Consider the following 17,867-nt stretch of genomic DNA (forward strand, 5'->3'; position numbering starts at 1 on the left):
TTCTAATTACTGTAAATAATACTTCTGTTAGAATTCAAATCTTGATAAGAACTTCACCCACATTTTTCCTCCCTAGGTTGCTAATGCAATAAAGGCATCACTGCCTCAAGGTGCCATGAAATCTAGTAAAGAAGGTACAAGATGTATTCAGGTTGAAATTACGCCCACTTCATCTAGAATATCAAGAAATGCTGTGACTAGCATGTCTATTCGGGGGCACAGATGGAAGAGACATGGTAAGAAACACACTGCACACATCAAATGTTATGCTTTTGTTATTAGAGCTATTTTTTTTTAAAAGTTGAAATTCTTAGAGTAATGCACACATTTTCTATTTAATTTTAATCTTAACCAAAATGTCTCTGGTTAGTGAGTGAAAGCTGCTATATACTAGTCTCTCTTTAAAAATCCAATATATTGGATCTTTCTCTGAAGAGTACGAACAGAGCAGTCTTAGCAGCTCACTTGGTTCTGTATTGAGTATTGCCCAGTTGGATGTTTGAGCCATTGTGCTATTGAGTTAGCTTATGTCTAGCTATTATATACTGAGACATAATTGCCAGTAACAGATTCCTTTTTTCTAACTGGGAAATACAGATTTCCTTGCTGTAGCTCTGAGTGAACATTTTCTGTTTCTCTCCTCAGCTATTCAGTTCTTCAAAATTTTTGGTTTTATTTTAAAATGTAGGACTGTACAAAATTCTTGAATCTGTAGCTAAAGAAGTTACACATACCATTTATTTAACTTGAAGCATTAGTATATCAAATATCTGTTAGTGTATCCCACATTTGTGTCCAGAATGAAGCAATTATTAGTTGTAATAACCAAACTAATTTAAAGCAGGTAATGTTCTCCCTATAGAACCTTCATGCAAAATGTTCAAAGAAAGCTGGGCAGGGTGTAGAGTGGGAGAAGATGGTCATGTTACAATGGTATTAATAATTATTATCATTATGCATGAATAGAAGCTTAAAAAATAACTTAATCAGAGGTCTTTAATCATGCCCAGTCTGGGCTGGCAGAAAACAGCACGTTAAGGCTTCTGTTTTTGCGGTAGTCCATTATCTGCACTCTACTTTTCCAGTCTGAGAAGGAAGAGCAAATCCAGCACAGATCAGTGCTCATGTTCGCTTGCTGTGCCTAAGGCCTTGTAACTACCACCTTGGGTTGAAAGCCGGTGAAGATCATTAATATTGGCTCTTATATAATATGGTCATTCTTTATCTTTAATTGATGTTTTGACTGTTTTGGGATGGGCTCAGTGTTGGTATTACTATGATAGGCATCATTATTATATAGGCAGTATAATAACTAAATTACTACAAGACTGTTTAAAAAATGGTATATGACCTAGTGATCTTGGATAAGTGCTGATTTTTTAAAAAATTATAACATCCAAATTTGTAGGTAATCTACAAAACTCTCGCTTATTTACCTTGACGTACAATAATGCCCACTGTGGTAGTATTTACATCAATCTCTTCATGAAAAATTTAAAAGTATCAGTGAAAACGGGCTGAGTGCAGTGGTCCTAAGGGATGGCTGTTTATGGGTCAGAGCCAGTGCTGGAGAATACAAGTGCTTAGATAAATTCCAATAGTTATTACTAACTGAAATCATAGGAGTACAAGGAAGTATATCAACCTACAGTGTGTGAAATGGCTACTGGCCCTTTCTAATTAGCGGAAGAAAGTAAGGCAGGATCTGCTGCTGCCTCAGACTTGTCAGAATCTCCTTGAAATCAGTAAGGGGCCAGCAACTCTCAAGCAAATGGCAGCACAGCGTTTTAATCAAGAAACCATCTCTGAACATGATTTAGCCAGTTGTCAGTCTGTCTTTAATCTTGCTCCTCTGTGTGGCTTTGGTGTTGGTAATTCAAACTCATTGATACAGGGAAGCATAGAGCGAAGACAGTGGATCTGTTGTTGCTTCTTTCTGAGAGAAATTGAAGGCAAATTTAACTCTCTCCTGGTGTCTTCTACTTATTGCTTTTGATAATACAGAATAAAAACATGGATTATAATGGGCCAATACTAACAAGTCTTATTTCATGCATTTTAAAGATGCTGACTATCCAGCAAAGATAAAGGTCTTGCAGTCTTTACAAAAATCATGCTTTGATATTGCCTTCTTGCAGGGATCATGCTTCATACAGATGGCGAAGTTCAAGAGACATTGGGTGGGACAAGTATTTGCTGCAGCAGATAACAGTAAGGCAAGAGGTTTGATAGTGTTAGTAGAGACACAAACTCCCATGAAACATAGAAAAAGCTATTCACTTATGAAGAGAGATGGTGTGACCGTTAATAGAGAAAAGCATAATATTAATCTCATTCTAAGCAACTAGTGTGACCCAAGCAAGGAATGATGGTAACCTCTGGGAAAAAAATAAGGGCTCTTTTACAAAAAAATAAGTTCTTGCCAAGATTCCATTTGATTCAGGGAGGGAACTACAATCTAAGACTTTGGATGGTGGCACCAAATGGTTTAACGGGAAAAATTGCACTCCTGGAATAAACTTGTGTAGCCAAAACTTTTCAGCCAAAAATGATTGGGTGTCCCTAATATCCTGTCACTAGACATTTCCAGTATGCCAAAAGTGAATCTGCAATATCTGTTCAATGACTGACAAGGCTTTTGGGGGGTTATAGATGGAAAAGGCTCTGTGTATTATACCAGTTTCAGTCTACCTCATTTCCAAAATGTTGTTTATAAAAATTCTAGCAAAAACCCTGACTATTGGACAGCAGGAATTTCTTCCTGAATCATAAATCCAGGCCGGACAGGCTTTCTTAACAGGCCATTAAATGTAATATATAGACTGGGGGGGAAAAAACCCTCAAACGTTACAGCTGCTCCTTTTTCTAAGGGGTCAGGGTGTACTTTTCTGGGTGGAGGAAAGACTTGCTTGAACCATTCTCCAAATTTGATGTAGACAAACTCATTATAAAGATCAAAATACTGTGAAGTAACTCTTGTGTTGCAGTGGGAACTGACTTATTAATTCCCGATGAATTTCTTCTGAGGAGCTGGATAAGATTTGGGTTTTGGACATAAATCTTGAACCAACAGCTCCTGCAGTGATTAGACACTCATAGACCAGAGAATCCTGAAAAAGATATTGCCATCATACTTGGAATAGTGGGGCTCCAAGGGCTGCCTCACTTTTTCCTGGCCTGTGGGTAGAAGGTAAGAACAAGAACAGCAGCCAGGGATTGGATGTGATATATCTCCTACCTTGCTACCTCTTATCCTTTACTATCATGAAGTCTCTCTCTCTTGTGGTGCGGCGGGGTGGGGATGGATAGCAGCTGCTTTGAAACTGCGTATCCATCTGTCTACCAGCTTCCTCTCACTCTGCCAACTGCCCCTGGACTATTTAGCCATGGAAGCAACATGTGAGGAGGCAGCCACCTGCCCCACCCATGGGAGTAGCAGGCGGTGGTTGCTGTTTTATGAACTACTTGCAGATGTGGTAAGTCAGCAGAGACACTGAAGGTGGGAATGACAAGATGTGGTAAGTCAGCAGAGACACTGAAGGCGGGGAGAGAAAATTGGAATGCCCTTTAGGGACGTGTGTTGTGGAGAGAGGATAGTCTGAACGAGGGTGAACATCCAAGTTGGTGGCAAGAAGGGGGAGGGCTTGTGAAGGCTACTCTACTGACTATATTGTTAGAATTCATCATCTCTTGTTTAATTAGTCTGGGGGCTCTTACTAGGATATGCAGAGAATCCCTGTTCATGACATGAATACAAAGTTAGTCTCAGCTGAAACTTGATATCAGTTTTTAAAAACTAAAGGAGTTTTGAGATTAGTTTATTGTTTAGTAGAAACACTGACAAGCTAGATGTCTTGGTGCAGAAAATAGGAATTTAGATGGACTGCACAGTATAAAAATATTTGGAATACAAATCACACACTCTTACAAGCTGCTATCTCAAGAAAATTCTTTCTTTGCTACAGACCATTTATGGGCTGGGTGTGTGGACTAAGTTAATCAAAATGTGCTATTTACCCCAAATCTTGTTATTGCTGGTGGCTGTAACATATAGATTCTGATAAATAGTTCTAAGAGCTTCAGTGAAATACTTTTATATTTGTTTGAGGAAAATGGCTTTGACTATCCAGTAAAATTTCCTCTATGCAGAAATCCAAGAGGATGGGGATTTCCTGATGTTTACAGCTATTAGCTGCTGATGTCAAATGCATTACACAATGAACACTTTACACTGAAAAGCACAGGCTTTGATTCTGTGAAAATGGAGTGACTTCTGACATCTCAAACTTCCTAATACCAATAGTTAGGTACCTGGAGATAGAACACCCTCTTATGAAAACTTTCAACATATAAGCTGAAAAGAAAATGCAATTAAAATCTGAAAGATCTGTTCTCTGGAGACATTTTGGAATAATTTGAACTCTTAGAATGGAAGTACAGTATTATGATGTCTTCTAGTACAGACTAACCTTCACTAACTTCTGGGAGCATCCAAGTACAGTAGTTTAGTTGGAGAAGTGTGGACTTATGACAAAAAACAAAATAGACGGTTGATTTTTTTTAATGTAATGACTTATTGGAATAAGTAGCCCACGAAAGCTTATGCTCCCAATGCATTTGTTAGCCTCTAAGGTGCCACAAGTACTCCTGTTCTTTTTGCGGATACAGACTAACACGGCTGCTACTCTGAAACCTGGAATTAGACACAACTGCAAAACTAAGATGAGAAAAACAGTGGAGAAAAATGTGTTAAACCACTTAATCCCAAAAACTGGGAAATCCATATGGAGATATACAAGGGCATCTGAAAAGCTGTGTAGTTTAAAATAATTATGCTACATAACTCAGTTGGCTCAGGATGAAATTTCAAAAATGTTCTTATTTAATTTTAGAAAGTATTTGCAATTGGAGAAGTTGTTGACAGCATAAAGCCTATTCAGCATTAAAATCTGTGGACTGGCTGAGGGTTAGATATGCTCCCTATGGATCTGGTGATACTGCTGTGTAAATTCTGATTTCATGACATAAAGGACTGGAAAGTACTTTCGCTAATTCTGACAACAGCTAGTTACTGCCTTTTATGAGGCTGATGTACTGATCTCACATGGAATGCTTAAATTTGAGCCACCAACCTGAGTATTGAAATTTGACTTATTTCCTAATACTGTGACGTGTATGCCCACCCATCGTCCCCTCCTCGTCATCATACACACACAAAATGGAAGACTGTAAAGCAGGAGCATGGGAGGAGGAGTTGAGTGACACATCCTGGAGCAGTGGCTGTAGATTTAATAGAAAAATGCATTCAAACACAAAATAATATACTGTTTATTACTAATGTTTCAGCAGAGTTTTTTTAAATGATTAAAAAATAGTTTTTCCAATTCTTGAAGAAAATAAGCATATGTAAATGGCAGTTGTATAGAGTATAGATAGAAAGGATAAGGACTTATTTAATATTAGATTTTTATCATATCTCAATGGTCTGGACTCTTACAATTTATAATCTTTTAGTCTAATTTTAAAATTTGCTTTTCAGGAGTAATCAATCTCTTGATAAAATGCATTGTTACCTAATGTGGAAAATTTGCATTGAAGTAAGCCTGTCCACACCAAGTTCACTATAAAATATAACTTACTGCTGTGCTATAAATAAAATCTGTCTTTTGAGAAAGATCTGCATATTGTTTAACAGGCTTAGAAATATTACCCCAGTCTCTCTATTGACACTGAAAATCTAGCGAATAGTCTTCATTATAATGGTCACATTTATATGTAACTTCTACTGAAGAAAAATATCATTGTTCTTAGCTGTCTTTCCTGAACAGCACATGCCCTTTAATACCTGTAGTCCAGTCATGACGACTATTCCACTGTTTCCATTATTCCTATAATATGTGGTCTCACTTCCTGTATCAGTAGTTCTAGTTCCTCCATTTCCTTGCAGTGGTGTACAGCCATCTCAGTTGTTCCTTTTTGCCTTCACCCAGATTCCTCACCTGATTAGTCTGTCATTTTACTGCCACTGTTGCCTGTCTGACTGTTACTGTCAGTGGTATTGACACGATCTTTCTTCTTGTTATCCATTCTTCCACCCTCTGTTCTTTTTTTCATTGTTGTTCATTGTCTTTTACATGATTTTCCTTTAGCTCAATATTAGAATGAGGCATGGAGATTATATCTCCCAACCATCTTCCCTGAATACCTAGCTTAAAGCTCTCTTAATCAGTCTGTCCTGTGGGAGACAGATATCTTGATCTGAGCTGTAGCTCACGAAAGCTTATGCTCTAATAAATTGGTTAGTCTCTAAGGTGCCACAAGTCCTCCTTTTCTTTTTGAGTCCACCATCTATTCATCAAATTGTGGCTGGCTTTTTATTATTGTTGCTATTGACTTGGTTTTCCTGTAAATAATCTGCCTAAAGGCAAAATAATTTCTTGCATTATCAGTCCTTATAGTTCTATTTAAAAATAGGTATGTAGGGGCTGTTCTGTCTCCAACCATAAATAGAAAAATATGTAGGAAAATTGAATGTCTTGTATAAGGTTAAAAGTTGTATTATTTAAGGAAGAAAGAAAAAGAAAATTGAAAGCAAATGGGATAAAAGCTCTGGCAGCACTTGTCTAGTGCATCTTAAAGTCTTAGATGCAGACTAACAAATCTATAGTAGCTTTAAGTACATTTTTGTTCAGTTTTGTTTTTATAACGTTTTTGTTTTGTCTTCACTGCTGAAATTTTGACAACAGGCAAGCATATATATCTATATAGATACTGAAAAATATAAACCCCACACACACCTTTCATCCTCAAGAATTCCAAAACACTTCAAAAATATTAATTGCTATCTAGCATGCCAAAAACTACAGTGACCCTTCAGGGTTAGGTGTTTTTTTGTTTTGTTTTGTTTTTTTCTGTCTCATCCCATGTTCTTGGCAGTTAGATGTATTAATTCCTTTGGCATCAAATGAGTAGACCTAAATAGTGTCATTTGAACCAAAACTGTAAAAATTGGCTTTTGGGGGCAGGGTGGGAGAGAGGAAACAAGTTGTTAAATTACAGCTGAAATCTGAAAAATGTGAGGCTATAAATGAAAATACCAATCAATGAATTCTAACTATGTGTTTAAATGTAACTTAGTAACACTTTTGAGATTGGCGTTTCCAGTGCATTGTCATAATGGCTACACACTTAGGCATGCGCATGCAGACAATTTTAAACAGAATTTTAAGATTCCTTATGTCCATTAGAGACAGTTAAAGGTGTTTTTTAGCTATAAAAGATGGGATGTGGAAGAGCTTTGTGGCCAAAATAGGTATTGCCACTGCAAAAAACTGACTTCTCTGCTGCTTTACATAAGTACAGAGCTGTGTAGCCATGTTGAAATGCAGTTGGTTCACCTTATTAGTACCAGGTGGTGTTCATTTGTTACCTTTCTTCCCTACTGTTGTTATTACTCGCTCTAATCAAAAAAGTTCCTGTTAACTGAAATAGACACAATACAAATAGACACCCTTTGGAGGTAACCTTTGTGCCTCCACTCAGACTCCTAAAAAACCTAACAGTAAGTTTTCCTACTTAATCCCTTCCACAAGTGTTGAAATCAGACTTATCTTCACTGCTGAAATTTTGACAACAGGCATGCATATATATCTATATAGATACTAAAAAATATAAACCGCACACACTTTCATCCTTGAGAATTCCAAAACACTTCACAAACGACAGTACTGTGCTAAAGCCACTTCACTTAGAGAGTGGCAGCCTGCCAGCTGATAAAAATCGTGCTAAGCGGTATGGGAAAAGTTTTTGTTTTGGCCATTGACATACAGGCAAACCCCTAACCTAAACCATTAGAAAGGGTCTTCGGATGTTTGCTCATGCAATGCATGGGGGGGCCTTTTGCCATTAAGTTGTTCTTGAAAACATTTCACAAACATTTCACCATTATAGTAAATTGTCAGGTATTTAACTTACTTTCAAATCATTCTGTCCAGCAGATAGCATGACTCTGGTGGTCAAATAGACTGTGTAGTAGCTGAATGTTTGCGAGGTTTCATGCCCCTGCGACTTCAGTGTTTACTCAGATATTTATCCTAAATTAGTGTTCCTTCAATATTCATATGTAAGCTTCATATCAACAAGTTTGAAAGTAACCTTACAGCCCAGACAGTTGTTGTCTGCAGTTCTAAAAACTCAAATACTCTTAATCTTGATATTCTTTACTTAGTCCTGAGGATTTTGAAAGAACTGTTTCACTAATAAATTACAGGTTTCAGAGGAACAGCCGTGTTAGTCTGTATTCGCAAAAAGAAAAGGAGTACTTGTGGCACCTTAGAGACTAACCAATTTATTTGAGCATGAGCTTTCGTGAGCTACAGCTCACTTCATCAGATGTTTACCGTGGAAACTGCAGCAGACTTTATATACACACAGAAATCATGAAACAATACCTCCTCCCACCCCACTGTCCTGCTGGTAATAGCTTATCTAAAGTGATCAACAGGTGGGCCATTTCCAGCACAAATCCAGGTTTTCTCACCCTCCACCCCCCCACACAAATTCACTCTCCTGCTGGTGTTAGCCCATCCAAAGTGACAACTCTTTACATAATCAAGTCGGGCTATTTCCTGCATAGATCAAGGTTTTCTCACATCCCCCCCACCCCCATACACACACAAACTCACTCTCCTGCTGGTAATAGCTCATCTAAACTGACCATTCTCCAGGTTTAAATCCAAGTTAAACCAGAACATCTGGGGGGGGGGGGGTAGGAAAAAACAAGAGGAAACAGGCTACCTTGCATAATGACTTAGCCACTCCCAGTCTCTATTTAAGCCTAAATTAATAGTATCCAATTTGCAAATGAATTCCAATTCAGCAGTTTCTCGCTGGAGTCTGGATTTGAAGTTTTTTTGTTTTAAGATAGCGACCTTCATGTCTGTGATTGCGTGACCAGAGAGATTGAAGTGTTCTCCGACTGGTTTATGAATGTTATAATTCTTGACATCTGATTTGTGTCCATTTATTCTTTTACGTAGAGACTGTCCAGTTTGACCAATGTACATGGCAGAGGGGCATTGCTGGCACATGATGGCATAGATCACATTGGTGGATGTGCAGGTGAACGAGCCTCTGATAGTGTGGCTGATGTTATTAGGCCCTGTGATGGTGTCCCCTGAATAGATATGTGGGCACAATTGGCAACGGGCTTTGTTGCAAGGATAAGTTCCTGGGTTAGTGGTTCTGTTGTGTGGTATGTGGTTGTTGGTGAGTATTTGCTTCAGGTTGCGGGGCTGTCTGTAGGCAAGGACTGCCAGGCCAGTCCTTGCCTACAGACAGCCCCGCAACCTGAAGCAAATACTCACCAACAACCACATACCACACAACAGAACCACTAACCCAGGAACTTATCCTTGCAACAAAGCCCGTTGCCAATTGTGCCCACATATCTATTCAGGGGACACCATCACAGGGCCTAATAACATCAGCCACACTATCAGAGGCTCGTTCACCTGCACATCCACCAATGTGATCTATGCCATCATGTGCCAGCAATGCCCCTCTGCCATGTACATTGGTCAAACTGGACAGTCTCTACGTAAAAGAATAAATGGACACAAATCAGATGTCAAGAATTATAACATTCATAAACCAGTCGGAGAACACTTCAATCTCTCTGGTCACGCAATCACAGACATGAAGGTCGCTATCTTAAAACAAAAAAACTTCAAATCCAGACTCCAGCGAGAAACTGCTGAATTGGAATTCATTTGCAAATTGGATACTATTAATTTAGGCTTAAATAGAGACTGGGAGTGGCTAAGTCATTATGCAAGGTAGCCTGTTTCCTCTTGTTTTTTCCTACCCCCCCCCCCCCAGATGTTCTGGTTTAACTTGGATTTAAACCTGGAGAATGGTCAGTTTAGATGAGCTATTACCAGCAGGAGAGTGAGTTTGTGTGTGTATGGGGGCGGGGGGGATGTGAGAAAACCTTGATCTATGCAGGAAATAGCCCGACTTGATTATGTAAAGAGTTGTCACTTTGGATGGGCTAACACCAGCAGGAGAGTGAATTTGTGTGGGGGGGTGGAGGGTGAGAAAACCTGGATTTGTGCTGGAAATGGCCCACCTGTTGATCACTTTAGATAAGCTATTACCAGCAGGACAGTGGGGTGGGAGGAGGTATTGTTTCATGATTTCTGTGTGTATATAAAGTCTGCTGCAGTTTCCACGGTAAACATCTGATGAAGTGAGCTGTAGCTCACGAAAGCTCATGCTCAAATAAATTGGTTAGTCTCTAAGGTGCCACAAGTACTCCTTTTCTTTTTACTAATAAATTAAGCACTTCAGAGTAAGGATGAGCTATCATTTCTGGCTATTGCTATGCTTTCATTGGATTTTTTTCATTCTTGTCAAGTTTGTTACTATATGCTCTCAATGTACATAAATAGTATTCTTCTGTGTGATTCTTCTCTCTTCCTGTGCTTGCTTTTGTATGGTATAAATGTGATGATATCAACTTTCATGATGGATACCCAATGACTGCTTACACTTGGTAGCTTCCCCCATCACAAAATCCAGTTCATAGTAGATCTAGTGATGAAAAGCCATTTGACTCCTGAATGTTTTTATTGTCTTAAAGTTTGGAAATCTGTGGTCTAATTCTTTAAAGGTTTTTATAATGCTGGTAGGTTGCTTGGAGTGTAGTTTGTCACATTATATATTGTAAAGTTTGAAAGTTTATTTTTTTCTCTTCCTCCTTCCCCCTCCTCCCCATTCACATTTCTCTCCCTTTCTACCCTTAACCTCTCTTGACGGGTCTTTGTTTATCGGAATCTAACTTTAGATAGTAAACTCTTCAGGGAAGGAATTTGTCTGTAAAGTGCCTTGTGCATCGGGGTGGTGGGAAATAGTTTTTCCATTCTGCAAAAATGTTCATATTTGCAAAATATTTTCATTCAGGTGAAGCCAATACCTTTCAAAATTTTGTACAAGAAACTGGAAGAGTGAGCCTGTTTAGGACACTCACCTTGAATGTGAAAGATGAAAGTTCAGGTCTCTGCTCTGAATTAGGCAGGGACTGTCCTCATCCTAGGTGAGTTCCCTAACCACAGGGCTATTGGCTATTCTAGGGAGGGTTTCTTTCTCTCCCCTCCTCCCAAGCCCCCTAAAAATTTCATCCTGGACCCAAGAAACCTTTGCTGATGAATGGACATAGAAAGTGATGAGTTCCCCTGAAAAATGTAGGTTTTAACAAATTGGCATTTTCTGATGAAAAATTGTTTTGTCAAAATTCTTGACCAGCTCTACTTATGCACCATTGCACTTTAGGTTCTGAAGATCTTCCTGTCCCTTTTTACTATAGAAAAATACCACTTTTCCAGTTCAATGGTACTATTTTTATTCATGTGTATGGTATCAAGAACTGCAGCAATCACTGATTTTTGCCACCATTACTGTAAATATCCAGGAATGTCAAAGTATGCTCATACTACTTTTTAAATGATGGCCCACTCTTCTTTTGCTGTGGGTTTAGTATTGTTTGCTCTCTTCCCCTCCTCATCCATCAGTCAAGTTATAGTACTTTGAAGCTAAGATCATCACTTGTGCCTCAACTTGTTTCCATCATTCTCCAGCATTGCAACAAACTGTTTCTCCCTTATAGCCCATCTTCTCCTGTTTGATGCTGCAGTGAGGTAATTGGCTAGTACTTGAGATCAGTCTGACATGGAAGTGATAAGGATATTATAAACCAAGCTTCACTGTAAGCTCAAATAAGAGCAGAAAATGGGCTGAGGTCAACATGTTTATTGCGCTACTGGGAAGTGCGCAGATGCTATGGAGATGGATGTGATACAGAAATTTCTATAGAATAAATATTCCGTGTTACACCTGCATAGCTTTTGGCAGGTGTTACTTGCAGATTTTATATAAAGGTTAAGTGAATTTTAAGTTGCTGTACTTGAAAGTTTCCTAAGTATGCAGACCTGTTCCAGTTGAAAATAATTTTAAAAAGAGCACAGAGATCAGGTACAATTAGATTGCCACTTTAGCTGATCTGGCTCTCCAGATGTAGGAGTTTCAGTTCAACCACATTCAAGAGATAGTGCTATATCAGTGCATACTGAAGGTATAATCTCTGCTCCTATGTGGTAGTACTTCAAGTTAACATAGAGATAATTGTAAAGATGATTTTAAAAACAAAGTTTTTCTTTACATCTTAGTACAGCTGATACAATATTGTCATAGGGCTTGTCTTCCTGGAGAGCTTTCCTGTTGACATAGTGCTATCTACACAGGGGCTGGGGGTTAAGTTGGTATAACCATGTCACTCAAGAGTGTGGATTTTTCTCACCTCTGAGTGATGTAGTTATACCAATATTGGTCTGTACTGTAGATCTGGCCATAGAAGTGAATTGAGGGGAAAAAAGTTAAACTCAATTTTGATGTCTAAAATAACATTAAATTTTTGAATTTTCAAGAACACATGTTTCAAGAGCATTTTTCAGGTCTTTAACACTGAAAGAAAAAGGATATTGGAGGGGAGCATAGCACAGCATGGGAGAAATTCTATCCCATCCTCACTAATACTGTTCATTAACAAAAAGTTAATATGCAAACATCTGGCTTAATTCATAACGCTTCAGCCATCCAATTCTGTGTTTTGTTGTTTCATGATTTTGTTTCAGACATCTTTTTTTTTTTCCTTCTTTCTTATCCATCTTCATTTCTAGAACAACCAGAGAATGGTAATGATGCTCCTGAATTGGGAAACTTTGTCATACCTGAGATTAGTGTCACAAATGTGGCTGGAGAGAGAACCGGGAATGGGGAAAAAAGCAGAGCACTAACAGAGAATGATTCTCAGCATATACAGGGTGTGCAGGAAACAGCTACAGATCCTAGAACTGACAGCAAAGGCATGCCAGAAATCAGGAGGCAAAAATCTGTAAGAAAAATGATGGAGGATGGAATAAACTCATCTGGCAGAGTGCAGTTTTAGCAGAGCACTTTGTAGCTGCCCTCTAAGGTACCATTGATGGAAAGGGTCACTGCTGCATGTTTGGAGAGTTGCAGTATGCAGTTATCGTGTTTGCATGTTGTCATTTAATAAAAACACAAATGCATGCACTGCACACACAATTTCTTGTTGTGTCTGTGCCACATACAATGATGAAATAACTTGGGGAAACCACACTGTGAAACTCAACACTGACAGAAAATACTTTCCTATTCTTCACTTTGAGCTTATTTTGCATATTTGTTGGATTTACAAATTAAGTTATCAAGGAAACAAAGTGGACTATTTCAAACTTATGCAAAAAGCATTTCAGTACGCTTTACGGTCTCCCCTGCCCCCCCATTATACTATTTGAAACACCTTCATGATGTTGAGACATTCATACTCCAGTGTTAAATTTCTAACCTAGTTATACTGGTAAACAGATAATGCAGAAGGTGACCTTTTAGTCATAAAACTGAAACATTGTTGGGTTTTCTAAACTTTCAGGAGCCATAATGGGTATTTTGTGGCATTGATCTACCTTCATGATTAATTTGCTTTGCAAATAGTATATAGAAGCATTTGCACATAATAGGATTTATACCGTGTGGTATCTTTCTGATCTGTTCCTAATCTTTTGCATGAATAATAGTGCTTTTTTTTCAAAATCACTACAAAATGAGATTATGCAGGCATGCCTTGTGGTTTAGTAAACGCAACTTGATGAAATTTTAAATCATAATGAATCATTTTCTAAAATTTAATGTAATAGGTAAGTGTTTTATGTTTTTCTACTTTGCTCCATACTCTATTGCTTTATTGCTTCGTGTTTGAAAATGACAAAGTCTAACTGTATATATTTGAATTAATCACAATATGAATAACACTTTTTAATTAACACTTTTCTTGTTCCTTTGCATAGATAATACTGATCTAGCAATTCCAGAAGAACTGATAGAAGTATCTGAGGTTGACGAAGGGTTTTACTCTAGAGCAACTTCTACCACAAGCCAATCTGCCTTATCAAACAGCAACAACACCAGCAACAAGATCCTTTTAGGGAAGAGCCAACGAAGGTCTGGAGGAAACAAAGCTGGGGGGAAAGAAAAAGAAGCTTCTGGGGAATCCTGCAAAGAAGACATTTCTCGAAAACAAACTCAAAGAGCCCTGAGTGAGAATTTAGATCTTCTGTCTTTAAAGAGACTGACATTAACTACTAGCCAATCCCTGCCTAAACCTGGCAGTCATAGTTTGGCTAGAACTACCACTACTGTTTTTAGTAAATCCTTTGAGCAGGTCAGCGGTATCACAGTTCCAAATAACCGTAGTGGTGGAAATGGTACTGAAGCAAATAGGTTTTCAGCATGTAGTCTTCAAGAGGAAAAATTGATATATGGAGCAGAAAGAATAGATCTTCCCATTTCAAACAAACAGTCAAATCAGCAACGACCTCCTAGCATCAGCATAACACTGTCAACAGATTGATGTTTGACAAATTACGTAGTATGAACAAGGAATCTGGAGATTCCGTTGATAGTGTTGTACATTGTGCTCCCCATCTTCCCCTTTTAAAATCTAACCCTCCAAATTCTTGATATCGTTAGAGCTTGGCTTGCATTTGACAGTGTGTTTAGATTAAAATTTTAAACTATTTTGCATTGTTTCAAATGTTATTAATAGCCTACAGCATTTTTTTTTTACACTTGCACTTCCTATTATTTACGTCCCCCAGTTGTTAACAAACATTGGCAGCCTCTGTTTAGCCATGCTGGCATAGAGTGTCTGTGTGTTGTAAAATATAGACTGCAGAGCAAAGGGATCCTCTTTCTCAGGATGTAGCTGTTCAGTCACTGATGCAATGTAGTTACTTAAGTTTTCTGTTAACAGGGGTTTGTGACTCAGGAATGAAATTTGGGATGACATTTGAATAGGTCCATACAATAAAATCAAGCATCGCAGACCAGGCCAGAGAAAATGTGCTAATGTGAGAGATGTACTTTGTTATATGCCTACAGCTAGAAGCACCAGTTCAGTGTTCCATATTAAATGGAAACTTTCATAACAGTGGGCCAGATCTTTGCATGTGCCTGACTTAATTCACAAACTCCAATGTGTTTGCACACCACTTGAGTTGCATATTCCTGTAAGTATATGGGTATATGCAAACTGAGTTTTTTGTACGATACATCTCTGTAAACAATTGGTTGAAAACTTTACTCCAAAAGTCATACAATGGCAGATCAAACTTCTGCTGGGGACAGGAGTTTTCTGTGATGAAAATGCCATAATACTCAGAAAAGTGACTAAAAATGGCACTGGGTGGGTTCCATGTTTGATTCTGAGTTACCAAATGTGCTCAGTTCAAAAGCGCCAAAAATAAAATAAACGAAATAAATAAAATTCCACCAGTCCTGTTAACTTAAAGTGGAGTCTAGGAGGGAAGGGTTTTTTTATTATTTCTGGCTCAAAGTTTCACTGGCAACAAATATTATTCAACTGGAACTCTGTGATCAATTCTGATGAGTGAGCTAAAAGAGCTTCCTGCTGTTTCCCCTAGCTGCATTGACTGCAATACCAGTCTGTTTAGTCACATTTTTTACCCGTAACCATGTTTGAAGATCCAGGATAGTCATCCTGCTGGGAAAGACTGTAAACAGTTTTTTCTTTCCATTTCTTCTGCGGTGTGGTGGGATGTAGAATTACAAAGGAGCAAGTCCTCCTCCCAAACTTCCCTCCTGCCCACTCTGAGCCACTATGTTCTGTCAGAACATGCAGTGACTTTGGTTTCTTATCTAAATCATCAGGAGTAGGCACAAAGCTACTAATTAGAAAGTCATGATCAGCATTTTTCATCACTCTGTGGAAAATGTTCATAATTACAATATCAGTACGTTTATGCTGATTTTGACACTTGTTGCATTGAATCAAGCACATAATTTTAATGGAATAATGTGTTTAAAGAGCAGGCTTGTTCTTGAATGAGATTAGGACAATATTACAAAAGGACATATACAAATTAAGAATCTTGCAAGCACAAAGGGAAATGATACTGTAATTATTTTATACCTAATTTCATTTATGTTGTAACTTAATGTTGTTGTAACTTTCATTTATGTTGTAACATGTAACTCATGTCACCATTATTTTGCCAGTTTGAAACTACAAAATATCAACATTCTTTAAGGTTACTATAGTAGTGTTTTAAAAAAATCTTATTAGCTGAGATTATAGCTTTACAATGCTTATTGATTGCAAGCTACACACAAATGGGGAGAAGAGAAGCTGGCAATAACCACTCCTCGAAAAGTGAGGGAGTGTTTTACATTGTATAACTATGTGGTCTTTTCTCAGGGGAAGTGGAGAAAGTAAAAGGGAGGTCTAATGTATATCCATTCATGAGTATTCAGATCTCTTTGGTGAGGTTCCTTTATAGGCCAAAAATGTCAAAGGGCATCATGACACAGAGCAAGGACTAAAGCTTTTTTAGACTTCCCCTAGTTGAGTGTTGCCCTGAGATCCATTCTTGATTTGACTGAAAACTAAAGCACAAATACATTTAAATAAGCTCTCATTGTAGACTGTCTGCAGCCTCTTAAGCACCTTTTAGAGTGGGGTGACGATGCTGTGTTAAATTTTGTTAATTTCCAGCCGTTGCCTATTTATAGCATCCAAACCACAGGCAGTGGAAGAGTATTGGGGAGCTGGTAAGAGGTATTACTAGGTAATGTCTACATAATAGACATTCTGCATTTAAGATAACTTGAAATTCCTCCTGGGAGACCAAGAAGGGATGTCCACTAGAGTTTTGCACAAGATCCTTTCCTAGCTCTCACTAAGCAGAAAGCACAGCCTTCCTCTGATTTCCTAGCTGTAGGGTAATACAATTTTAAAATTTAACTTGAACTGTACCTTTAAGTTGACTTATAACTTATTGCTTTAAACTGTAATTCCAGTAAACTTTTTATCATGACAGTATTAAGCATGGATTAGCTTTAAGAATAAATTTGTATTTTAAGTAGTTTCTTTTCTAGAGAAATTGTGATTTTTTTAAAAAATTGTCTCCATAATAGTTAAACCCCCTTTTTGATTCAATAGTGGTAGAAAAGATTTTGCTATACTGGAAGATCCAGCCATTTAAGTTTGAAGCTACAGAGTAACCGAATTAACTGTCTTTTTTAGAAGTGTATTTGAAATGCCAGGGATACAAATGAGTAACTTTAATGTTTACAAAGCTGTCACTTGACTGTTCTCCAAACTACAGATCAAATGGTATTTTTTAAAAGGGTAAACTGGTTTTATCTTGCACATTTAATCATTCTAACTTTGGCTGTTGGTTTTTTTTCTTCCTAGGCTTAAATAAATGTTAAAACAAAATGATAAAACCCACATTCCTCTTATACAATAGAATTTATATAAGGTTTTATGGTTTTCAAGTAAATGTGATTTAAAGGAAAGATTTCTTAATGCTAAAGGGCTACTGCTTGTACTTACACATGCAGCTTTATGTACATAAGTCTTTATAAGCCTATCTATATGGTTTATTCATTGAGTACATTTTGTGTAACTGCCACAACCTAGGTCCTGGCAATACTGAAATTTTACTCTAACAACCTTTTTATAACCATAAGTATTTAAACTTATAACTGTATTATTTAAACAACTGCAGGAAAGTTTTAGGAATACGTATGTTTAGCTTAGTGTCTGAGACTGTCCAAATACCCACCAAGACTTCTACTTGGAGACAGTGTTAATTAGTGAATCTCGAGAGTTTTTAAACTTAAATTTTATACTAATCAAGTTTGCATTGAGAATATAAAAGTTTTCTTTTTTTAAAGTAAATGTTATTGTAGTCTTAAGAAATTAC

At 37.7% G+C, this 17,867-nt stretch overlaps 1 protein-coding gene across 11 annotated transcripts in view; it reads left to right on the plus strand.

Moving 5' to 3' along the window:
* HYCC1 (hyccin PI4KA lipid kinase complex subunit 1) overlaps positions 1-16,252 on the plus strand; it is an 85,103-nt gene extending 68,851 nt beyond the window's left edge. For 10 of the 11 annotated variants that reach the window (XM_078851771.1, XM_073333735.2, XM_073333730.2 and 7 more), the window contains 2 exons: positions 77-236; positions 13,926-16,252. In XM_078851771.1, the coding sequence (XP_078707897.1) occupies positions 77-236; positions 13,926-14,488 (723 nt within the window). In that variant the 3' untranslated portion in view covers positions 14,489-16,252. Of the gene's footprint in view, positions 1-76; positions 237-12,734; positions 13,031-13,925 lie in introns of all 11 variants that reach the window. The other variant, XM_073333738.2, reaches the window with a different exon arrangement.
* The last annotated feature ends 1,615 nt before the right edge of the window (positions 16,253-17,867 follow it).

The sequence above is a fragment of the Lepidochelys kempii genome, chromosome 2 (assembly GCF_965140285.1).
Source record: "Lepidochelys kempii isolate rLepKem1 chromosome 2, rLepKem1.hap1, whole genome shotgun sequence".
NCBI classification, from domain to species: domain Eukaryota; kingdom Metazoa; phylum Chordata; order Testudines; family Cheloniidae; genus Lepidochelys; species Lepidochelys kempii.